Source organism: Corvus hawaiiensis, chromosome 4 (genome assembly GCF_020740725.1).
Source record: "Corvus hawaiiensis isolate bCorHaw1 chromosome 4, bCorHaw1.pri.cur, whole genome shotgun sequence".
NCBI lineage: Eukaryota > Metazoa > Chordata > Aves > Passeriformes > Corvidae > Corvus > Corvus hawaiiensis.
In genome coordinates, this window is record NC_063216.1 from 11,948,373 (window position 1) to 11,974,946 (window position 26,574).

At 38.5% G+C, this 26,574-nt stretch overlaps 1 protein-coding gene across 1 annotated transcript in view; it reads left to right on the top strand.

Moving 5' to 3' along the window:
• Positions 1–26,574, top strand: part of ARHGAP8 (Rho GTPase activating protein 8) — a 65,691-nt gene that overhangs the window by 18,045 nt on the left and 21,072 nt on the right. The window contains 8 exon segments of the mRNA XM_048300618.1: positions 3,850–3,897; positions 3,900–3,936; positions 6,391–6,522; positions 8,721–8,807; positions 12,610–12,708; positions 13,799–13,909; positions 25,073–25,101; positions 25,104–25,145. Of these exon segments, the coding sequence (XP_048156575.1) occupies positions 3,850–3,897; positions 3,900–3,936; positions 6,391–6,522; positions 8,721–8,807; positions 12,610–12,708; positions 13,799–13,909; positions 25,073–25,101; positions 25,104–25,145 (585 nt within the window).

A 26,574-nucleotide genomic window follows, 5' to 3' on the forward strand; every position in this document is an offset into this window, starting at 1 on the left:
CAGGAAATAAATTATGGTCTGTTTAAGAGCAATATATTGACATACCTGAGTACATATAATTGTGGTGTTGCATGCTCTTTAGTGGTGCTCAAGCACCTTATTTAACCCAGGAGTCAGAGTTCATTTTTAGTGTAGGAAGGGACATCAAACCTTGTGGTATGAAAAAAACCCCTTTGAGGAAGATAAAAAAAAATAAGTAGCCAGCCAAAAAAAGAACAGGAGAAAAGAGTCAGCCAGTTTTGTCTAAAACTATAGGACTGAAGTGATAATTACCAAAATTCAAGCTGAAATAGACCTTTAGAGGTTGTTAAAGCAAATAGGGAAAGGTTCTTTGTTTTTTAAATTTAAAAAAAGAAAGAAGTAATCTTCTGTGAAATAAGAGTGGGGTGGCTATCAGAGATAATCCAGCTGTAGCTGTCAAGCTAAATTATTACTTCATCATTTTTTCTCAGTAAAGACAATAATGTGAATATCATTAGGAAAGCTTTTTAAGTCCTCTGTGTGATGTTCATCTGAAATTTACCATATAACTCTTGTCACTTGGGAAAGACATGTTCAGGTTGGAGCAGAGTAGAGAACACCAATATCAGGGGAAAGATAGAAGGTGTGACCTGTTTACAAGCAGTAGAACATGGGCTGGGAGGGAATGTTGTTATTGCCCGGAGTCCTTTGGGATGATAAATAGTGCTGAATGAGAAGCACTGCTTCAGCTGAACGATGTTGTCACAAGAACAAATTTGTACAAATTGAAAATGACTTTCAGACTGGAATTGAGAAAATGGGTTGCTAGTTGTCAAATCAGTGAGCAGGAGAAGCATGAAACTGAAAAAACCTAACTGGATTTTAAGATAAGCTTGACAAATCAATGGAAGGATTATCTGGTACAGTTCCTTGTGATGACACAGGATTGGAATTGATAATGCAGAAGATGTCTCCCAGTCCATGCTCATATGTGAAAAGTAATTGCTAATCTCATCGCTTCCCTCTCTTTTCTCCTTTGGCACCCAAAATGGAATGGGTTTAAATAGTTGCTGTCCTCTTATGACTGTCGAACTGGACAAGGCAAATACAAGATTTTTTTTCTTAGTCATGTCATATGTCAGGTGGGGACAGCCACCTCTTCCTCAGTTGAATGAAGTATATGGTATCAGTGGTGGGTTTTCATGGAAAATGTGTGTTTGCAATGCTGGAAAGTGTTTTGTTTGTGCAGATGAAGTAGTTTGATCAATAATACAAATTAGCATGGTTTAAGGTGTCTGAAGCTGTTCTACCCAGTTGTCATAATAATGCTCATATGATTTTATGTATTCATAAAATTTTCTGATTCTGTTGCAGATTTAATTTCCCCCATTTTACTCTTTTTTGTTTATTCATTACAGCTACTTAATTGGGGGTGAAAGGGGAATAACAGAATTATAAATAATAACCCCTTGACTTTCTTGTACTCCTACTAATATCAAAGCCAAACTTTGGTGTTTTAGTGGAAATAGAAGCATAGGAAATAGAAGTGGAAATAGAAGAAGGATATTAAATATCCCTTAGCTGGAACATGGGAATTAGACCAAGAATGTATTAAATGTGATTAATTCAGTCTAACTGTTTCCTGGAATGTTTCTGTATTCCTTTAAAAGGAATGGTATCATTCATGTAGATACAAGTTAAAATCTTAACACTTCACAGTCTTCAGTGCCGAATGACCTTTAGTATGAGCATGTGTCATGGGTTAGCATAGCTACGGAAGTGATTCTTTTGCAAAGAGGTGCTTACAGCTTCCTCGATTACCTAACAGAACCTTTCAACTGGCTAGTTTGAATACTGACAATTTTTTAAGCCACTTAAAAAGCTTGACACGCCTCTGTGGTCCACATTTAAGAATGAACAAACCCCAGGAAAGCTCTCTCTTGCTTCCGGCCTTGGGACAGGCAGCTGGGCAGGGCCTGTGAGGCCCAGCAGGGCCAGGCCGGGCCTTGCTCTGCCTGGGCCAGACTGGGACACAGCCATCCTGGAGCCGTGTGGCCCTGTTCCATCCACGGCCCTCTCCCATCCCTGTTACGTGCAGACAGTGCAGACCGGCTCTACACACTCCCCCCTCCCCACTGCAGCTGAAGATACAACTGAAGCTGCCCCGCTGCACGGCAAAGATCATGCGACCAACAGCGATAAGCGAACTCGAACTGTAAGGCCCAGGTGAGATTAACCCTTTTAGTGCTGTAAGTTTCCTCCAGAACAGATGAAGCCTGCAGACATTAAGTAAAGAAAGAAGAGCCGAAACCCTGAGGGAGGACAAAGAGGAGATGCTTAGAAGCTGAAATTCTGTTGTAAAGCTATGGTGGTGATAGACTATGATATATCAGAGTACCTGTTGTAATTTCATGAAAGCATGGGGGGGTTGGAGCGTTCAACTTGTACTTGTGAGCAAAAGTACCTGTGATGAAATAAGCAAATGCTGAAGCAGCTGTAATTGAAGTTTGAACAGGGAGAGATGGAAGTGATGAGGACTCTTGCTCCAAATCGGAAGGAGAAGACCTATGTTCCTAGAGATGCTCCCAAAGGTAGTCCTAGAGATGATGAGGACCCTTTTGCTCCCAGGGAAGGGGGTGGGCCTCTATTCTTAGAGATGAAGATGCTCCCAGAGATGGGTGAAGAGAACCTTTGTTTTTGAACAGATCAGCCTTAAAATGGTACCCCAGTAGCTCAAGATTGGACTCTTGAAAGCAGTTGTGGGGAAAGCTGCAAGTCGGGGGAAGGGACTCTCACATGTGAGCAGAGAACCAACCCAGCTGGCAGTCTCGTGATACTGAAGCCATGAGAGAATCTCTTGTGCAGATGTCTCCATAGCATGAGCAAGAGAGACTCCTCTCCCTAAGTGAACTGAAGAAGGTTATTATGGAAGTGGCAAACAGACTGAACATCTCAAGGGTTGTTTTTTTACATTGTCAGTGGGAGACGGGGGAAAGATGGGGGGAGGAGAAGTGTTCTGAAGGTTTAGTCTGATTTTTTTTTCTTTCTTTTAGGTCTGTTAATAAACTTCTTTATATTCTTTTAAGTTTTGTGCCTGCTTTGCTTTTCTCCTAATTCTTATCTCACAGAAGGTAAATAAGTAAGTAATGAGTATTTTAGACCAAACAACTACAGCATGACATAACCTCTGTTTGGCTTTCGGTGTGGGGTGTTTAACTTGGGTGTGGGGTGGGCATGGCACGAACACCAGCCTTGTCTGTACAGACAGTGTGGGTGAAGATGTCATGAGTCAAAGAGCAAATGAACTTGAATGCAGCAATACATGCTTTGTCAGAGGGACTAAGGGATGTATACCTACAGATCTTCAGGTTAGGCAAATCATTCTTGTATGCCTTGCCCCTTGCCTGTTGTGTTTTAATGTGAGGTTAGTGTAGCAGTGCTTCTGAAAGAGAGTATCTAAGAAAGCTTAAGTTGGTTAAAAACATCCAACTTAACATGTGTGACAAAGCAGATGCCAAAAGTGCTTGTGTTCTAATGAATTTCAGAAATAATGCATGAGGAGTTTGAAAACATGTTATTGCCAAGACTAGTAAGGAAAGCAGGCCTGTTTTCTTCCACAGCTGAATGCTCCAGGAGGATCTAAGTGTTCCCTGTCTGGAGCTGAGCACCACCACCACTATTTGCATATGACTTTCTGAGCTTTGCCTTATTATTTGCCCAACTTTCTGCATGTAATATGTGACTGGGCAGTGAAGTTTCATGGGCTGTTCTGGGTAATAACAGGAGATAGAGGTAGCCCCAATATCAGAAGATCCATGCCATCCTTTCAGATACCCAAGGTCCCATAAGTAAATGAGTATTGTCTTTACTAACTGTTTTGTTTGCCAGGTGATGACAGTTCTGGAAGGAAGGTGATAGCCTTCAGCTGCTGCCGCATTCCCCATCCCATCAACTCAATCACACAAGGTTGCTTGAGTAAGTTGCTTTTAATCTCCTGCATGGACTGCTTTACACAAGAACTTCTATTAGCTTGCTGCTAGGGGGATGAGCTTTCAGGGAGGAGAAGCAATAGGCAAGGAGTGAAATAACAAAAGGATGTTAGACCTACTAGTGTTAATATTAAGTGAATGAGATGTAGATTAAACTGCCAGTTAACTCACCTGGAGTCTCTACTGGAAGAACCAATTCATAATTGCTGTCTTGATTTTATTGACAAATTCTTATTGTATTAAAAAAAAAAAAAATCATGATGTGGATCAATGAAAGAGAAATTCTAGCAATTTAGTGCTGCATATATATATTCTCATGAATAGCTGTGTTTGCTTTAATTTGCTATACTTTATCTCCTAAATCACTCAGGAAGAGCATTGTTTAGTTATTTGCATCTTAGTGGGTTTTCTATTTTATAAAATTATCTGCATTATGTTCAGTACATTATGCTTAACATTTTTATATGTATGTAATTTTGGTTTCTTTATGTTAAAAGGGGTTGTGAATATGTAAATTAACAACATTTTTCCTTATAAACTTGCTGCAGCAAGGTACCAGGACATGTTTTTGCCTCGTAGTTTGTCACTGCAAGGAGACTTGTTTTGTCCTGAGAGTCCTGTCCTTATTAAGCATTTTAAACCTATTTGGAGCTCTTATGCAGCCTCCATTGCCAAAATTTTGAGTACCTTTTAACCCCTACCATTGGAAAGGACAGAAATGCTGTTGTTTCAACTTGTCAGAAGTGGAGAGGGATTAAAACACAGGTTACTTAAGAAATGATTTTGAGAGCATGTTGCTTCATTTTTTATGCTCTTCATAGCACATTTTCCTGTATCTGAGCCCACATCAAGTTCACTTGGAAAATCTGTCCGAAGAGAGAACTGAAGGCAAGTGTTGAATGTGAAGGTAGTAATATAGCTATCAAGGGATCTGGTTTTAGGTAATTAGACTCAGATGTTGAATTCTGAAAAAAAGCTGTAGGCAAGGAGTAGGCCCTGATTGCTAGATATTTTGTGATGAAGTCACTTAAAGAATTGATTTGGTAAAGCTTTTGTAATGTCCCTGCAATTCTGTTACAGTCTTGGAACAGGTAGACTGTAGAAAAATACTGGTTATTATATGCCCCCAAAATACTCTTGGTTATTTTTAAAAATAAATGTTTTCTGGATGCCATGTAACAAGGAATTTACATGCTGTAAAATAAAACACAAGGCACTCTGTAACAATATCTGTTTACGTGTATTTTAATTTCACATTCTTAAAAAAAAAGTCTTGATTGACTCACTACTACTTTTTCCATTAAAATACCATTAAAATACCATTAATACTTAACTCAGGGATCAAAACAGCATTATAATAATTGCAGCGGCAATCCTTTTCACAATATACTTGCAGTCTAAGATTTACAGTATGCTGAGGGAATAAGATAAATGAGGCTGTGGGAGTACAGGGTAAGAAGTGAAGGGCTTTTCTATGCAAAGGGAGATAGTCAAAGTGTTCTTCATATTTGCAGATAGTCACAGCCCAGTAAATGGCACATGGAACTATCTGCTTTATTGAATGAAAATCACTTACATGCAATTAAGAGCAGTAGCTGGGCCTATTGCAGAATAAGAAGATAGCATTGAAAATAACATGAGAAATTCGAAATCTGACATAGCAAGGAATGAGGCTAGAGTGCACTGCTCCATCATTGCTTTATTTGAGTCATTGAGCTGTGTAATAGGCCATCCTGTGTTCTCAATTGTAGGAGAAAGGGAATGAGAATCATCTTAAACTATACTGTAAAAGAATGAACATACAGCAATCTGCTTATAAGACATGCAGTATTATTTCAAGATGGGATACATAGTGTAGTTCTTTAAATTAATTTTAAGGGATTTAAATTAAATTTAAGGGAAATGATGTAAGAACTCAGTCCCCACAATGCAAACAAGGGAAAGACAAATATATTCAAGAAGAGCAGTTTAATTAGGGGTAATGGATTTTTCAAGGATTTAGAAACTTTTAAATTGAGAGGAAAGCCCAAAATGTAATCTTATTGTTTTGAAAATACAAAAAGACACTGTTTGCTTGTCTAAAAGGAAGGACTTTACAAAGACTGAAAAAAGCAAGCTAAAAGTCGCTTTTAGTTAAAATGCATCTCTTAAAAAAATTTCTTGACAAACACAGTCCTATATTGTCTTCATTTTTAAGTGATTCATGAGCACCATAGTTTTTGTAACTAAATATGTTCTTTAAAATTTCAGGCGTGGCAACAATGTGGAATTATTTGCTACTAGAGCAAGATGAACGTCTTAGATAAATACTTTGAAGCAAACATGAATTTCCAGTCACAACCATACTGTGCAAAAATAGCACATTTTCTTTCCCAGTTACTGCTTCAAAAATTGCATCCAGTAAACTATCTTAAAACCAAAGTGTTATCTTTCTCCTCAGGTACTTAAAGTATACTCTGGACCAGTATGTAGAAAATGATTATATGGTTGTCTACTTTCACTACAGCCTGAAGAGTCTGAATAAACCATCTCTGAAATGGTTACAAACAGCCTACAAGGAATTTGACAAGAAGTATGTCTCTAAAAGACTTAGTTTACTCTTCAGACTGTGTAATGTCTATAACTAACTTCCATGAAGGAAGTTAGGTGGATCTGTCCTGATCCACCCACAATTAACTGAGTTCACTTTGCCATTGCAAATTCTTAAATGATGTCAGTGCTGTTGGTTCTTTTGTTAAGTGTCTTCTGTGCAGTACTGAGGAATGGCCTGGGTGCTGCAGTGGTTATCCAAAGGTATAAAAAGCCATCAGAACAAAATCAAGATCTGTGTTGGATGTACCTGAACTTTGGAGTACTGATGGCTGTGGTTCAGGACTTCATGGAGTAGTTGGTTATAGTATAGTTGAGGCCAAAGCTCTTGGATAAATTGCATTTTAATAGTGGAGACCAGAATAGTGATGTTTGTTCCCTGAAAGTGTGAAGTTACCAATGGAGCAGCCAGTCCCTATTGAAGTCAGTCTTTTACTTGTCTGCATATTGTAACTTGTTTGTAAGTTGGCCTCAGGAAGGCAGCGTGACTGAATACGGGTTGTATGATGTATCTGTTCTTTCTAGGACTGGGTAAAGGAGAGGAAAGGCAAAGGTCTGTTGTATTTTGTCTTTGATGAGAGGTTTGGACTTCAGTACTGGGTTTTAACATGCACTGACAATTCCAGAACAAAACATCGCACTGCTCTCCTCTTGGGAAATTCTTAAGCTAAATTTAGAGTTGTGCTATGGGAAGAAGCAGTACATGGGCAGTGTCTTTTTATTGGCTTTTTTGTTGTCTACAAGTGCATGATGAGACTGATTTATTCCAAAAATCTGTCTCTATTCCCCTACCCTGATCCAGAAAACAGTAGAACAAAGGGAACGTGGAGGCTTAGGTCACCAGGCAGAACCCATCATTTTATTAACAGTTGGAACTTCTTGGCATACTGTCATTGACAACTCAAAGCAAAATTCCCAGCCCAACACATATGGGGTACTGTACTAACCAGAGGGAAAAAAACCTCCAATACAAAAATAGCCCTTTTCAGATTTCTGGGGTCAAAGGGAAGGGAGGACAGATGAGAGTACAAAGGACAAGAGTAATTAACCAGCATCATGAAAACAAATGTTGAACAGGAGTAGTTTCAAAAGAACCGATCTTGCTTTGAAGGTTCACAGCAGAGGCTCAGTAAAGTCTTTTGGACATTGTAATCTAGGAAACTGAAGAACATCCACCATATGGCTGTTGCTTCAAGGTGCAAAACAAAGTTAAAATAGAAACATTAGTAAAGCAACTTGGGTGTTTTACTAGTTAGTTTTTATTGTGGACTTTGGGCTCTTAGACAAAAATCCCAAAAAGGAAAAACTCATGTAATTCTTGAGTTGGTCCCTTTTCCCCCTCTTAGTATAACCTGTTACAAGAAGATTTTCCTTTGGAGTTCATGATCATATTTTTCCCTGATCATTGTCTCTACTGGGAAGCAAACTTGGCAAAGTAATAAGCAAAAATATATATATAAAAGCAAGATATTCCAATATGCATGTCTCAATTAAATTTTGCAATACTATTGAATAAGAGTCTTTTTGTGCAGCCTAGTTTCCATTTCAGTTTCAGCCAACTAGAATCTATTGTTTAGATATCATGAAATGACACTGTAGAATCAAGCAAAGCAATAATGAAGGAAGATTTTGTTTCATACAAAAGGGGCAATGAAATATCAAACAACTAGCAGTTGGCTTCACCTTTAGTAATTACTAGCAAAGCAGGACAAAATTAGTGGTAAAATTAAAGAATTAGGTATAAATTCTGTATCTGAAAATGTAAAAATTTTTTCCAACATGGAAGTCCTGCAAGCAGAAAATAAAGGGATATGAAAAAAGTAATTTTTTAAATCAAAGATTTCTTTAGAGATCCTTCATTCTCCTATCAGTATTTTTTTCCAAATTACCTAATATCCCTTCTGTCTCCCTAATATTAAATCTATGAGACACCAGACACTGGTTAGGAACATAATAGTTAATTTGGGCTATTGTCAAAACTGACTACTTTTTAAAATTGGCTTTTTTTTTTCTTTTCTTAATTTTGCATTCAATTTTTTCTGAATTGGGTCTTTTTAATGTATTTGAAAAGAATACTGTGTAATATGCCTGTAATAATAACCTTCCATTCAGTTTTATCTATTCAGTTCTACCATCTCTGGCATTTAACATTTTTCTAACGATTTCGTTTTCTTTTCCTAGGTATAAGAAAAACCTTAAAGCACTGTATGTTGTCCATCCAACCAACTTCATAAAAATTTTGTGGAATATCTTTAAACCTCTTATAAGGTACTTGGCAGTTCATTGAACACATTATTCCCATTTAGTTCAAGGATGGTTTGTTCTCTAATAAGTTGCTTTTTAAAAGGCTTGAGGTAAAATATGTCAAGTAACAGCACAATACCCATTTAAACTGTCTTGAACTAAAGAGTAAGGTGAGTTTAAGCTTGGGAATGAATAATAGGGTAGAGTTCTTTTTTTTCTAAGAAAAGGGAGTCTCAGTTCCTAGTAGTTTTACTGGTATGTTAAAGTAAATATTGCTTTTAAAATGTGGTTATTCTGTGAATGACTTTTTTGTTGTGTTTGACAGCACAACATTCATAACGATGAATGACTTTTTTGTTGTGTTTGACAGCACTTAGGAAAATGGAACTGGGTGTGTGACTGGAGTTACTGGGTGGTACAGTAAGGTGGACGATGAATGGTTAACCTTTGGGCTGATCTGAAGTGTTGGGATGAATAGGAATGACACTGCTTATGTTCTCAAAGTCAATGGATAATCTCTGAAGTGCCCACAGGAATTTGAATAGAAGGATATAATGGTGAAGGTGATGTATTTTACTGGGTGTTCTTTTCCTTTGCATGGTAAAAATTTGTGCTGTCTCCAAGGAACCACCAGCAATGGGCAAACACTGCTAAGTGCAAGAATGGTAGAGCTTGCTGAGCTTCTGCTTCTGAACTTCTGTCACTTTCAAAGAAATTCTGACATTTTGCAGATCATATGATGAATATTCTTGGGGCTGCAGGATGGAAACAGCTAATCTTGAGAAGCCATAATGAACCAACTAAAAATGTCCACTACAGTAACTTGCAATCAATTCAGTTTCTGAGTGCTAGAAAGCTAATTAATTAGAAAAGGGAAATTTAAGTTGTCGACAGATTAGGACCGCTAAGGTGCATGTGAAAATTTTTTAAGAAGTAATTATAGCTAAAAATCATTCTAGAATATGCTGTTCTTGAAACAAGAAGACTAACTCTAGATCTTTATTTTAACTGGCATTAGAATAAATGTCACTGATCCAGGACACAGAGCAGTGGTGGGAAAAGTGTGACAGAAGCAGGATGTCCAGTACCTGATGGTGTCTCAGGAATGGAGTGGGATTTACTTCTGTTGTTGGTTTGTTTGTTTCTCATTTGCTTTGGGATGGGTATGGGAACTTTCTAGAAAAAACACAAACAAACAAAACAATAAACAAAACCCAACAATAAACCCAGAAAAATTCTTAATGGAACTACAATACTCTGCTGAAACCATCTTCTTTCTCACTTAGCTGAGAGCTCCTTGGGAACAGCTCCAAGCAAATGGCTTTGGGACACCAGTGATTTTCAGCCTGTGCATGTTAATGCCCTCAGTGGAGCCACAGGTGGACAACAGCGGTACTACTTGACTTAGAGCAATAATTGCCTGCTAATTCTTAAAAAATACGAGTTTACAGGTACCCATTGCAAATAATAATTTTCCCTGGATCTTACTATGTCTAAGTATTTTTTTTCTGGGAAAGTGTGGCACACTGGCAATTGAAAAATGGGTGATCCTGATAAACTTAAGCATTCATACCTAGCATAAATAATTCATAATTCATAAATAATTCAAACCAATGCCTGTCATCTTAGATGCATCCTCATCTTGACCTTGTGATCACCCTGTTTTCATCACAATTGGTTGTTTCTGTTTGTACTTGGCTTTTACCACTGTGTGTCTAGATACTTGTTTTGAGTGTAATTTAGTAAGACTCTGCTGTCTTTTATAAATCTGTGGCCAAGAACAGCAAAGCTGTGTGTACACTGGGACTGACAAAATAATTGAAAGTATGAGTAAACTCTGAAAAGGTTCACAAGCCAGAAATCAGGAATCAGCTGAAGCTAGGGAAAAACCCTCTTTATTTCTTAAAGTGGTTTAATAGCTGACAATGCCTTTTGCTTTTCAGGTTGACTGTAGTTTGGGTTTGTCAAAAACGTTTGGCTTACTAAGTGTGAAAGGGCCCATGTACAATTTGGCTAAATTATACTTTCATCAAAGACTAAAACTTATTAATATTGTTAATTTACTAGAGTAGTACAATTTAAACATTTTTCAAAGTACCTTCTCCTTCCAGTTTAGACTAATCTCAGAAAATTATGCTGTTCATTTAAGTGTCAATATTAATCCAGTTCACAAAAATAAGGGAGAAAAATCCTCTGGACTTTCTGTTTCCTAGCTTTGCTGAATTATAGCCCAGACTCATTTGTAGATAATGTTGCTGATAAAAATAGCAGATGTAAAATAGATTTCATTATTAAGAGGCATGTCTGTTAGTACATTTGGTACCTGTTAGCACATGGCCTATGTACTTTTACATAGTGATTGTATTTGCTAACAACTGGACAAATAGAGTTATTAGAGTGAAGGACAAAATTATTAAAATTATTTTAGCATACTTTTATTTGCTAGTATTTAAGAAAATGTAAATACTTGAAATTTTTCAAGTTCCTGAAGTTAATTGATCTTCTTTCCAGTCCCAAAAGAAACAAGCAAGAAGGCAATGTGTTAAGTCAAGAGTATTTACTCCAAAGTGAAAGATAACTGTAGGAAGGCCATATTTCTATGTCTAACCTAACAGAACCTGTTATGAACATAATATACATTTAGATGGCAGTGGTGATGCAGCATTTTTAAGGAGCAGCACTAATTCCTAATTGCCCATGACTGTTTTACATATTGTGGGTTCTGTGACATGTCCTCTATTACCAGAGCTGATTAGTTATAGAGCTTTGTGCTCACCTGTGGCTTAGAGAAGATGTTGGAAGTTCTGGCTCTTTTGGATAAAAGACACTCCGGGGAGCTCTGAAACTGTGCATGCACAGATGATATTCCTCATGTGTCCCAAAATTCCTGTTAGCAAAATTCAGGGAACTGACTGTTTGTTCCATGTACCGCTAGAGGGAGCATGTGCATATGGATTGGACAATCCAGGGATAAACTCATCCATGCCGGAGATTTTCCCCAATTGTACTATGCAGATAAGTTGCAGCAAAATATACTTTACATCATCAGCACCTACAGTTTTTCTTGCCACTTCATTACAGTCCGGATATTTCGTGTTGTGGAAAAATAAGACATCATTTCAGATCATATGTATAAACACGTCCCTGACCCTTGTTTGAATATCTCGGCCCGTATAGTTGTGTATTCTGGCTAAAACTCAAGACCTAGTGAATGATACTTGGGGCTTCAAATTCAGAAGTCTGTTTTGTACAACTTGTAGAAAAAAAAAATATTATTTCTGATGTTTCTTAGAAGCTATCCAGCCCTTTTCAAAAGGGGTAAAGCTGATGGCCCAGCACTTCAAGAGTATACACTATCAATGCTTTGAAAATTTCACCTGTTGCTTAACTACTCTGTAGTTTATTTCTACAGCCCCATTATTTTGTCTTTTTGCAGAGTGAAATACCTGCATAATACAAACGTTGTTCTGTTGGCTGGGTAACATTCTCTCCAAGGTTAACAGTTCTTTTAGTGAGCTTTCTAAAGCTGTGTGAAACCTAGTTTTCAATGCCTTTTAATGCAATGTTTTTCATATCTATGCAAATCACGAAACATTCAGATGGAAGTCAGTTATTTTTATTCAAATCAGACTGTCAGGCATGGACTGTATATGTTTGATCATATGAAATGAAATACATCTGATGTCTCCTGCTGCTTCAATTACAGTCTAATTTTGAGTTGCACCAGCACTTATATTTTTGTAGAATTAGAAACTAAACCCTTTATAAGTATTCCTCCCGAGCTAATTTTTATACTATTTTGTGATTTAAAAAAAAAAATTTTTAGCCACAAGTTTGGGAAAAAGATCACCTACTTGGACTATTTAAGTGACTTTGGAGAAAATCTCAAATATGACCAGTTAAATATCCCTCAAGAAGTCATCCGGTATGTGGCAAATTTAAAATACATTGTCTCACTTTTTTCTCAGGTAGAGTTGCATCCTGATTACTGTATTCCAAGAAGAATCTATTTCTTCAGTGATTAAAAGTGTGATTTACCTGTTTGTGCTTGGTTGGATTAATTCTGAAAGCTGCATTGCCACCAGAGACATGCTGAAGTGCATCAGGTGTTTAGTTTTCTATAGATTTGGAAAAACTCCATCTCTGTCATGGACCGTTTTCTTAATATGATTGCTACTTCTATGTGAGTGTTAGCAAAACCAATCTATATGTCATTGCTGCTTATGAGTATCATGCAATTATCTTGGGCAAAGCTGTAATCTTGACCTCTTTCCTTACGTATTGCAATAGATTGACTTCCTGTCATGAAGAGCATTCCCCGTCAGCAAAGAGTTGATTGCTTTTAAACTTTACGGATGTATCTGTTGTTAGTGGATCAATTATGTTTATGTGGCGTGTGTTTGTGTGTTAGGGAGAAGCATTGGAGAGTGGATGGGAGATGAAAAGTACTGCACAGCGCGGGGATAGTCAAGTGCCAGTATTAGTATCAATAACAGTCTTTTTAACATGGTACTTTACATGGAAATGCTTTGATGTACTGACAGATTTTATATCACTGCTGGATGGAAGTAACTGGAAGCTTTGATTATGACTGTTACTGATGCCTGCTGGCTTTTTACACACCTTTTGTGTACATATGGGATAACAGAAAATACCTTAAAGCTCTGAGGTTATAAATTGGATTGCATGGTTGCCAAAGAAAAGGGAGTTGTATTTTGAGAAGCAAATAGGTTTGAATTTTGCTGTTAAATTATAGTGTGATTCTATTTCTTGGACACATTTATTACTATGCTCCACTGGCTGAAGCAAAAAGTCTCTTCTATGTCTTGCTTAAGTATTCCACCACAAATACTACTTGAAGATTTCCTCATGCTGAAATGAAGAGTCTGTAAGACCTGCAGCATTTACACTATTGTCAGGAGATCAGCATCATGAGCAATACTTGCAGCTGTTCACATATACAGTCTGTCATCTGTGGTGCACAGAATATCACAGAAATCTTGATTTTTTTGCAGACATGATGAAAATCTTTGGAGGAAACAGAAGGGAAAAATCCCACCTGTGTTTAAGATTCCTCCACCACAGCCACCTCTGCCTACCCAGCAATTTGGAGTCAGCCTGCAATAGTAAGCCATAAGATTTGTAAAATATGAGATTTCTATACCCAGCAGCTTTCTGTAATGTGCATATTCACCAGACAGACTGGCTGCAAATAGTTTTCTGGTTATATGTTTAGTTTCTTCTTTCTTTGAAAGTCACTAAACTATAAGGCCAGACAATAGGTTTTATGAATTCAGGACATATCTCACAGTCCCAGTGACCTGCCTGGTTTTCATGTTACAGTAACTTTAGGGTAGCCAATGCTATCATGGTTACACAACTTTTCCTGGTAGACAAAAGTTTGCCTATATGTGCCAGAGCTCTGAGCTGATAGGTTGCTGGTGGATGCTGGCAGTCTGAAAGTGTTTTGGAGATGTTTAGATTATGGGTAGCCAAGCCAAAACAGAGCTTCAGTCTCTACGGTGGCTGCATAAATCTACAATAGATGCTCGAGCCTTTATACATTGCTCTTTTGTTGCTCACGCATTGTTCTGATGTTTTATGAAATGAATAAAATCATGTCCTTCCAGAAATGCCCTGACAGCTGTTTGCATAGATTGCAGCACTGTATGTAGTATAAAAAATTGCTTTCTTTACATGAGGAATGGGATGGCATTAGGACTTGCAAGATTCAATTTTAGTAAACATCAACAACAACAAAAAGGCCACAAAACTTTCTAGTTTCCTACTCACAGTAATTTCTGTCATCTTTCTATTCTTCTCAAAAACAGCTAAAGAATATTGTTCACATTCAGCAAAGGCAATTTAGGCTGTCTGGTACATGGACTTCTGTCAAACCTCCTTCTATCCCCAGTCTACTTTTCTGGTTCTAATGATTCAGTTGAAAATGAGGTACAAAATAGAATTTTTCTCTGGTTCAATGTTAAGCATTAGTCCTTTCTAGAAGGCATGAAATTAGTACAATCAATATCTATTGTGTAAGAGCTACTATGAGAATAACTTTTATGTTTATGAACTCTTTAGAGTTCAGCCTAATACTTGAAACATGGCTAAATCACTTCCCTAATTCAGAGAATATCTTTTAGGGGGCGCTACTAGGCCATTAAGAAGGACCATGTTTTATGCCATATTTTATTCGCTTTTGCAGAAGAGATGGTGTGGCATCACTACTTAAAATTACAAATAAACAAATACCCTTTAACTCTAAATCAGAAATAAATTAACTAATTTAGACTGTTTGTGAAGAAAGGTGAAAGTGGAGGAGAGGGAATAATGTGTGTTGGAAGCTTCTAAAATCTGAAGCAAAAATAGGTATCAACTTTCATCTTGAGGAATGAATTGCTTCTGTTTATTCCCTTTCCTTTTATGATCTCTTTAGACTATGAGGGCAAAACAGCAGTGATCTCCCACCTGTCTGGCAAAGGGGCAGGTTTGAAAGCTTCTACTGGTTGAGAGGCTCTTCTCTTTCCCTGAAGAGATCTACAGGAGGGCTGATTTTATTTTTATATTAGCTTATGGGAATATGTGGACTGTGTATTTCATTACAGTTAGTAAAAATTGCACTATCAGGGAAGGTGCCCAAATAAAGCTACTGTCATTAAATGACTGTTTCTCTGTGGAGTCTTTCTTTAGTTTAAGAATAGAAATTATAAGGCACATAGGCCTGAGATACCATATTCAGTACTTCTGGGATGATTTTTAATCTGTCAGTGAAAGCTTCATCCAAAGCCTTCCTCGGTGGCCTAATTTTGCTGAGATGTTTGATAATGGGATCACAGTGATGTCTGGCTATGGAAGGTGGTAAAACTATCCCCTTTACAACATGCCTCCCTAGAAGCAGCAGGCAATGCTCTCTCTGGCAATACTCCCTCTTGTAACTTTTTTATCAGTTTATATTGGTTAATGCATTTGCCTTCAAGACCTGTAATTAAAAACTAGAAGAGCAGAAAGTGCCTAAACATTGGTTCAAAATATCTCACTTTTGTCCTACACATGGGAGGGAAAAATCCTGTTGTAGTGGTTTGGTCCAAAATACTCATTACTATCTACCTTCTGTGAGATAAGAATTAGGAGAAAAGCAAAGCAGGTACAAAACTTAAAAGAATATAAAGAAGTTTATTAACAGACCTAAAAGAAGGAAAGGAAAAAAAAAATAAAATCATACCACACCTTCAGAACTCTTCTCCTCCCCCCACCTTTCCCCCTTCTCCCACTGTAAAAAGACAACCCTTGAGATGTTCAGTCTGTTTGCCACTTCCATAATAACCTTCTTCAGTTCACTTAGGGAGAGGAGTCTCTCTTGCTCATGCTATGGAGACATCTGCACAAGAGATTCTCTCATGGCTTCAGTATCACGAGACTGCCAGCTGGGTTGGTTCTCTGCTCACATGTGAGAGTCCCTTCCCCCAACTTGCAGCTTTTCCCACAACTGCTTTCAAGGGTCCAATCTTGAGCTACTGGGTGGGGTACCATTTTAAAGTTGAGCTGTTCAAAACCAAAGGTTCTCTTCACCCATCTCTGGGAGCATCTTCATCTCTAAGAATAGAGGCCCTCCCCCTTCCCTGAGGGCAAAAGGGTCCCCATCATCTTCATCTCTAAGACTATCTCTGGGAGCATCTCTAGGAACATAGGTCTTCTCCTTCCGATTGGAGCAAGAGTCTTCATCACTTCCATCTCTCCTGTTCAAACTTCTCATCAAATTACAGCTGCTTCAGCATGCTTATTTCAGCACAGGTGGTTTTGCTCACAAGTACAAGTTGAACGCTCCAACCCCCCACGCTTCATGAAATTACAACAGGTACTCTGATATATCATAGTCTATCACCACCATAGCTTTACAACAGAATTTCAGCTTTAAGCGTCTCTTCTTTCTCCTCCGTCAGGTTTTCAGCTTTTCACAGCACTAAAAGGGTTAATCTCACCCCGGCCTTGCAGCTGGAATTTTGCTTGTTGCTGTTGGTCACATGATCTGTGCCAGACAGTGGGGCAGCTTCAGCTGAATCTTTGGCCACACTGGAGAGGGGGAAGCTGGGCTGCGCCATCTGCACGTAGCAGGGCCGTGCGGGGGGGGTCGCGGGTGGAACAGGGCCGCACGGCTCCAGGATGGCTGTGCCCCGGCCCGAGCAGGTCCTGGCCCTGCCCAGTTACCTGTCCCCCGGCCAGAAGCAAGAGAGAGCACTTCCCAGGGTTTGTCCATTCTTAAATGTGGACCACAGAGGCGTGTCAAGCTTTTTAAGTGGCTTAAAAATTTGTCAATATTCAAACTAGCCAGTTGATAGGTTCTGTCGGATCATAGAGGAAGCTGTAAGCACCTCTTTGCAAGAAAATCACTTCTGGGACTATGCTTGCTAACCCATAACACCTGTTTTGTTAGGACAGCAAAATGAAGCTGAAGGACGTTTCCATTTAGACAGTGATAAATCAATGTGTTTCCAAGATCAGTACCTTGCCTCAGAGGAATCTTTTAACTCACAGTGACATTTTTAACCTTGTAGAGTTGGATTTTCAAAATGATGTAAGGCAACTGGGCATTTAAAAATCAAGGAGGGTCTGTGAAAAGTGGGAGTATAATTCTTGGAAGTGTAATCTATACAGAGTTTGGTTTAATTTATGAGTAAACAGAAGGGCTTATTATCAGGTCAATTCAAAACTTTTCTTTCCTATGTTACCTGCATCCACCCAGGATGCAAAATCTAAATTTAAAATGGCTGCATTTGCTCTCTTTAAATGCTCAGTGTCACCCTAAGCTCTTTGTGGAGAGGACAAAACAAACAAACACACAAGTTGATTTCATATTATGTGTCTATCCAGCTTTACTTACATTTGCTTGTCTAGGACTTAAATATGTACTTTATATTAGGCACAGACGTGAAGTGGAAAACCTTCCTCATTGTGAGCTCCTGTGAGGACTCAATAATTTGGTCACAGCAGCTTGAACTTGAATGTGGTAACAAGTTGTCCTGAAGTTTCTACTGAAGCTACACTAATTCCAACAATATAAGTGAGCTTAGTAGAGGCATTTAAATCATCCAAAGTTGCCTTATAGGACGTCCTCAAAATAAAGTGTGGGGAACCAAAACAGGTTATCTGTTACCCTATTTTAATTCTTTGTGCCTACAGGTATAGACCAGATTTTCCCAATTTGCTGAATAACAGTCTTTCTATAGCATTTCTGAGTGGCTTGCCTGGTTGCCAAATTTTACCTTTGAAGGTTTGCTCGCATGTTAAAAACAGGGGAATTTCTTTGAAAATATAAATATAAATATAAAATAAGACAACTGAAATTTATGTTCATCTTCATGGGAATATCTGAGAAAACAATTCTCCTGAAGAGGTTTTGTCCACACTTAATTTTTCGGTTAGAGTGTAACGGGAATTCATGCTCAGCTTTGATATGCGCTGATGAATGTGTCGCACAGAGTGGGTGGGATGGCTTTGCGCATTTGCTGTTTATTGTGTCCTGCTCTAACTGGCTAATTCAAGCTTCTTATGTGCAGATAGTGAGGAGAGCAGCAACCACAGTGAGGTAGCTGAAAGGTTAATCAAGCCTCACCTCAAGTATTCAGCAGAGGGAAATAGCAGGGAGCAACATTGAAACAGGGCAGGCACAGAGGGATTCCTCCTTGGCTGTAAGTTCCAGCTTGTAGTGATCAGAGACTTCCAGAGCAGAGTACTACAGTACTACAGAAATGACTTTCTGTTACTCACCAGTAGCTACTGCTTTCATAAACCCAGACGTTTCAATGTTCATGCATTGTGTTGCTACAGCAAGGCTAGTTACCTGTTCTTTCAACAGTGTTGACTTCACACAAACTTTGTAGAGCAGGAGGAATTAGCTATTCAGAATGTATCTACTTTAGTTTGCTCTGCATGTCAGGGTGAAAAATAGGATTTTTCTTCTAAAAGACATTAGTAAAGATTTTATGTTTAAAAAGGCAAGGAAAAGTATAGGGGACCCTCTGCTTTTGTTGATCAGGTAAGTGCACTTAAAATGCATTAATTAACAGTCCTAAATTCCAACAAAGAAATTAATAATTGACTCTATGGGCCAAGCAGCACCACTGTCCTGTGCTGTATGTTCAGCAAGCTCTGATAAACCCCTGTTGCTGCACCTGATTGCCTCTATCATCAAGGAAGGTCACAGCTTGAGCTCCAACACAGCACACAGAGTTGACCTTGACTAGCTATTGACAATTGTTCTATCTGATTGGTTTTAAAATCTAAAATTAAATATCTTTTGTGAGAAGACAGGAAATGTTTTCTTTTTTCTATCTAATGCCATAGATGGGGAAAGGGGACAGAGAAAATGGTCAGAATTTCTACAACTGTACAACTTTTGCTTGTTAAATTATCATAGTCATTTCAGAGTGCGTTCCTTTTGGTCTTTCTGCTTGTCTGTGCTGTGTATGCGTGACGAGGGAGGAGAAATGCGTTCTAAACCAAATCTCCATGTGCCTCAGCAGGGAGAAAATGAAAGGGAGAGGAAAAGCAAAGAGAGAGAAAGATTATCAGCGAAGAATACTTAATGACATTTCAGTACAATGTGTGAAGGCCTTACGTGGGAAATTGTCTGCCGTCTAGAAACGAGTCACTGGGTGTGTAACGGGTTGCAGTAACTGATCGTGTATCCTACAGTGAGAAGTTCTTCTCCCTGGCACTATGTTTACCAGAATAGATCTCTCTGGAATCTGACATTGCTGCGATATGACTGAGATCTGTGAATCATTTTCAGAAGCTGTACTGAGCACTGTAGAAATGCTCTGTCCTGCTCATCACTTAAGCAGAGAGAGTAAGAAAATATCTCCTTTCAAATTGCCTGTTGTTGCTGTGACCCAGCCCACTGCTGGGCTGGGACAGGGGAATGTCAATCAATTCAGGGCACTCCCTTGGGTAGAATTTCCTCCCCCAGGACAGTGACAATGAGGGTGGGTTGATGGACAGCACAGAGACCTAAGCCACGTCCCTCTGGGTGGCACCCAGGTCCAAACCGCCTCCCTCTGTTTGGGAAAATTCTCTGTTACTCGGTTGTTCACTGGTTCTTTGTTGTAACTCCCGCCTCCTGGTTTCCCGCAGTGGTTCTTGTTGAATTGTATCTTCCCCCTGGCTTGTATCTCATTGGTTGCCTTCCCTCCCCACATGGTTTTCAAACCCCCTATAAAACTGAGGGAAAAGCCTCTCGGCACCATTATTATTATTAGCCTGGTTATCTCTGACAGTAAACTTGTTGGAAGCCAGACCAGAAGCTCCTCTCTTTTCCTTTGCCTCCAGAGTAACGTGAGCCCAGACTGATTTACCAAAATATGAATATCGATCTAATATCGATATCCAACTGAGACGGACAAAAACTCTCTAACAGTTTAGAATTAGAAAGCGTATGTTTTATTTGGCACCAGGCACTGCGTGGGATAGCTCCCTAAGACGCAGGGCCCCGATACAAGCGAACACGACACTTTTTATTTCCGAATATTATGAATATCCAAAATACAAATGCATATTCATAACATTAATACCTCCCATTCTCCACTTCGTATAGAAATGAGCTTAAATGTCATTAAGAATGCACAGTGTGTCCCCTGAATTGAGTCGGTGGTCTTGAATTGGGTCAGTGGTCCCAATAAAGATGAAGTAACTCATCTTCCTCATTTTGACCTTTTTGCCTTTTTGAACTTTAACAATCCTAATTTAGTGACCTCTAAGTTTCCTCTTGCGTGACTTTTGAATGGGTTCCCACAAAGGGAGGAAATTGGTAATTGTCCTTGTTCCCTACACCAACTTATCAATGTTTCTATTCTTCGTTTTAAGCATAGCTAAACAAACATACAGATCATCAGTTATTTGGTAATCAGTTACTAACATCTTAAAACCCATTTCAGGTCCAACTCTCTTAACTATTTTAATTAACTCTAGCTGGGCCCGAATTCCTTCTTACTCTAACTTATTTCAATACAGCTAGCCTCTACCTAAAATGTGCCTCAGCAGGGAGAAAATGAAGTTTCTTCTAAATATATGTTTCAAGAACACTGGGTCCCTGAAGTGCCTCCTTTGTGGAGGAGCCAGCACACACGCCCAGCCAGCGCTTTTCTGCTAAGCCAGTCCAGAAAGACGTCACAGAAATAACACTGCATCTCCTCTGACTGAGGACACTCCAGAGGTTGTGGAAATGAGTCAGGGACAGCGTTAGCCTGTAGCACTGCCTGAGTGATAGTTTGCGTTATCTATCGCAGCTCATACCACCATCCTGGACCAGGCAGGAGAAACATGGATTGCTTGGCAGGATCCAAAGAGAGAGGACAGAGGTGTCATTTTATTGACCTTTGAGCTGGTCTGATTTACATTAGCTGAGGTAATGTCCCGATCATTTTATCTCACTTTAGGTCCAGTAAAGTGAAAGCTGTGTCCCACACTGTGAAATGCTCTGAAAGTACACATTCCAGCTCACCCCAGTGCTGCAGACACAGAGCAATCCTTTGCATGACTGTAGGGGAATATCCTACTCTATTTTAAAATACCATTTTTCTTGAGAACCTTGTTCATTTTACTGAGAACAGAACCTTTCCTTCAAAGGAAACTGGAATCCTGTAGAAAATGTTAGAAGTGCAGAAACTGTGCAACTGTACCTTTTTTCCCTAGAAAAAGGAAATGTAATGTGTAGGGTTTATTATTACAAATTATAGCCTGGTTATTTGTTTCACTTCTCTGACAGATATACTAGTTCTCAACAGGAGCAAGTGCTGTAAATAATCTGTTTGCTATTTATACACTGAAATAGGAAACACATTTATGGGTAACAACAATAATTAGAGAGCATTTGAAAAAAGCCACTAGGTTGCTATTTGGTGCCTCTGGAGTGAGCAGCTGTAAAAAAGCAAATGCAATCAGTGCAACTTTAGAGAGGCTGAGAATGGGTTCCATGAGCTTAAATTGTCAATAATAAAGATGTAACAGCTTCCAAGCACATTAAAGTCTTGATGATGTTCCCATTTAAATGAGTTAGGCTTTTGACAAATTTTAATAAAAGCTGCCCTAAGTGTTTAGGCTACCGATTTAAATACATGAAGTAAAATCCTTTGACACACAAGGAGTATGTTAGAACTATTAGAAAAGCTAAAATTAATGTGCGTTTTTTTCCCCTTGCCTTGATTTGCTGCAGGCTTTTCCTCACTGGCATCTGGACCGTTGGCCTCAGTACTGACCTCATCTTCCACCCCCTTTTTTTCTTCAGTCCCTTACTGGGAGATACAATTTCACTGAGGATTTCAACTTTGCTTGCTGTACAAAGTGCCCCTAGAACTTCCTTCCTGGTTTTGTTTATTAGCAAGACTAGTTTATTAATGGGGCTGCACAGTCACTGTGTGTTTTGTTTTATGTTGCTGCTCTGAGGACTATGTCATGAACTTGGTCCTGGTGGCAGGAGCTTCTCTCATTAGTGAGGTTTTTTTTGTGGAGCACTCATAGCCTCTGGGTTAGCTCTCAGAGGTCTGTGATAATGGGGAACATTTAGGTGGGACTTGGTCTTGCAAGTCAGGTCATAGATATTTCTTCTGGCCATTATCATGTCATTACGATGCTGCAGAGAATCATTGCTCCAACAGATCCAGTACTGTTTTGTATTGAAATTCATGGTGCCTTGCCAATGTGTAAGAACAAGAAGTTGGATAGTTTCATCTAAAGATTATACTTGCAAGCAGCAGCAAATAATGAGAATTTCTAATGTATAAAAGACCATACTTTAGGATTATCTGAATTAAATTCATTCCTTGCTGTTAGTCTTCTCTTCCCTGTGAGTGTGCTACATACATTGTAGAATTTATTTGGTCAAATGTCTGAGATTGTCGCATTGTGAACATGGTTTGTTAAATTTGGCTGTATTTTTAAAGCAAAATTTCTGTGTTTTTTTACAGCAAGGAAAATTCCCCTTTCCTAAATAGTTCATGTTACATACAGCGGTGTCCACAAAGTGGTATTAACCCATACATAGATCATCATTGAATTTTATACACTTTAGATTCTGGTATGGGTATTTTATTGAAAAAGAACAGTCAGTGGAGTGATTTTTAGTAAGGCTTACAGAAGAGCTTTGGGCTTATGTCATCCAAATTTGACAGAGGAGTAGAGCTCTCTGAAATACTGCAAACTTCTGAAAATCATTTCTTGAAAGGATAGAAACTGTAGCAGGAATTCAGTTTTCTCTTGCGTTTGGTATGTTGGTGCATCAGTTAGCATTTAGATGGTGATTAGTTATGAGCTACTCCTTACCTTATGAGGAAAGTGGTGAGGGGAAGATATGAGAATACTCTGTAAGTGAAGTGAGGTTGTAGATGATATAAGGAAATAATCTTGGATTACCAAGATGTGGAAAGAGGTAGGACAAAGGATAGAAATTCATAGCAACAAAGAACAACTTCATTAGTTCTGCAGCTTCCTTTAAAACAGCAGATTGGTCTAGTATTTAAAATAGTAGAGAGAGCTCTGGGAGGTATATCAACGTGTTTATTACAATGACATAGCAACTTGCAGTGTTTTCTATAGTGCATGGGGAAGTGATGTACAAACTGTAGTATGGGAGAATCTGGATAACATAATAGAGACACAGACTTTAGTGCCTGGGAAGAGGTTGGATGGTGAAAACAGGAAAGAAGTAGACTAGGACTGGGTGGGCAATGCAACTGTAACTGGGAGAGACTGTACTGGTCAAGGACAGACAGCATTGTGTCCCTGGAGTGATGAATGGAGTCAAAATGTTTGATGGCTGAATAACCAAATAGCATGAAGTTAATTCCCATGTCAGTTTATGAGTAAGAGAGGCAAAACCACAGGGTGATTCAGTATCTAAATCATGATCCTGCTCTGAGTCTCCTGTTGGAGGATCCCCCCACTGCCTCTGTATGCGAAGCTGAGAGTGACCAACTTCCTGAGCATGGGGACCCAAAGTTAACCAATCTACTTACCATCTTCTAACTCCATTGACAAGCATAGGGAAAACAAATATGGGGGAGAGAGATTTGACAATTTCCCCATCCTTCCATGCTGACTTATATTGCTGTAACATTCCTTTTGAACTAGTTTTTATGTGTAGTGTAAACACAAAATGTAATACTAGACTGCTCTTTCCATGCAATGATGTTACAGAAGTTGTATCAAATACAATTACAGTCATTATCAGTTAGTTTATACTGATAAAGTAATTAGTAAGCCTAGACAGAAAGAGAAGAAATCATAATACTTGGAAAAGAAAAAGGCCTTAAGAATCATTCTCTTCTGCAGGTGCAACTTCAGCTGGTAGTACTAAGTCTACTTTAAAATCTGAGGCTGGTCTGTTATTTTGTTGTGGATTACTATAAAGAGTAGCAGAATGCTCAGCAGATACTGACCATCTCTTTTGCCAAACTGCCGAAATTTTTTTTTTTTTTTAAAATAAGGAAGATAATTACAGAATTTTCTGTTTTGTCTAGATCAAAAAAATGTTTGATTTTTTTGCCTCAACTGTTCACTCATGAAAGAAAAAGAAATCTAATTTCATGGAAGTAATTCACAGCATTAATAATCTCACTGCATTGCTTTGCCTTCAAAATAAATACTACAATATCCTTTTAATTATACACACATTGTGGCTTAAAAAGAAACAAATGACAAAGAAAAATCTGCATGATAAAAGTCTCCTAAACTTGCAGCATCCCTTGATCAAGACTTAATGTGAAGCATTTGCTGTGAACTCCTTCCTTGCCTGCTTTTAATCTGCCTGGAAACCCTGTTCCACCAACAGTGTCCAAACAAACCAATCGGAGTTGCCACCATCAGCCTGTTGTGGTTAAACACAGCTCAGCTGGGACATGCCAGTGGAGGGGAACTAAACTAAAGGAAAACTAGTCTCAAGTAGGGAGAAGGTTAGCTTGGAACATAATTCTGATGTTCTGTCTTTGCTTCCCTTTCAGCCCAGCAAATAGCACTTATTTATTTCTGGGCACTGGGGCAGTTATACAGCTTTCCTAGCAAGAAATAAGTGTTTAGGAATAGCTCTTTGAATAGAAACCCAAGTTATTTGTTTCTATTTTTCATTCAGTGCCTGTTAGAGTTCTAAAGGTACAGGTGCCTTCATTTGTGAAGTTTAATGTATCTGTGCTCTCAGATTTCTCTCAGGTTTTTGCTCAGACTGTTCTGTCTTACTTTTGAGTCTTTGTCTATAAATGTCATTATAAGGATGTTACTTTTTTTTCCCCCCTCCCTGACAGTATCGAGGACAAAAACAAAGACGAACTAATTCCCCAGTAATGAAGGAAATTTTATCCTATCTAAAAAGTAAAGGTGAGTTCTGTGTCAAAAGAGGATGGATTTTTCTGAACAAGAACAATAGTATGAAACTATTTAACACTCAGTGCCTGATACAGCGAAGATTACAACTACACAGGATATGTTTATATCCTGAGAACTGGAGTGGCAATTGGGTGCTGCCATGAGAGGATGGAAAATAATTATTGTTGGATTACTGTCTGATAAAAATATTGTCTGATACTGTCTTACTAAAAAAAAAAAAAACACCACAATTTTTTTCTCTTAGGATTGGTTAGGAAACAGCAAATCTGAGCAGTGTCTTGAAATATGCATTGTAAACCCATATAATAGCGTTTGAATTAAGTACAATGTCCAATAAAAATCAATGTATTCTAGTTTTTGCTTTCAGTATTCAAACAATGTGTGTCTTCGTATGGGTTCATTTTAACTATTTCCACCAAGGTTTGGCCTGAGTTTGAGTTTATTTAAACCCTAAATGATAAATTACAAACATTTTTTAAAACTTGTGCTGAGTAGGCTTCTCAATTGTCAAGACAAAAGGAGGCAGGCAAGAAAAACATTGCTTCTCAACTCTATTGCTGATTTTCAAGAGAAAGCCTGACTTCCATTAGGTCAGTGCAAAACAGTACATATTTAACTGAGGACAGACAACACTGATATTTGCCCTCAATTGCTAGGCTATGCTCCTTTGTATTTTAGTTTATCTCACGGTAAATAAGAACATTAAAAAACTCACCACTATTTTTTGTTGTATTTTTCGTATTTTTGTTGTATATTTCATATTTTTTCATACCTTAAATGTACCTGATTAATGATGGGTATGGGAGAATAAGAGAGATATCCACTGCACCTTAGAGTGTACAAGTAGTGGAGCATCTGTAGGGATGCTTGTGTGCAAAACAGCTGGCTCCTTGCCCCTAAAAATTGCTGATTTAACTTCAAAATACCTGCAGTAGCCAATGCCGAGTGCTGCAGTGGGGCCAGTTCTGCTATTAAAGGTGAAGAGTGCTGTAGTAGGTGAAGAGTTCCTAACAGACCTTTTTGAACACCTCACGGTCCAAATTCAGGATTTCCACTCAAACCCGTAAAGGTCTTTGGATGTGCTGTTTCCAGAGTGGTGGTGATTATGAAAACTTTGCAGGTGTAGCTTGTACCAAATATTATGGTTGAATACAGGGAATGTAAATAGTTCACTACTAAGAATGTTGAATGCAAGTGAGTGGCATTCCTGTGATAATCGTAAGTGGATAATTAGAGCTTGTGGCATATATCAGTGCATGCCCCATCTGCAGATGAAAGCCAGATTTTTTTTGTGCTCTAAATTGTTATGAAACAATCATCCTTCCATATACTTAGCTTATCTTAATAGGCAAATACCTCTTCCTCACTAATCGCATAAGTCAAGAGAGCTATAATGAGGGTGACTGTGGCACTAACATTA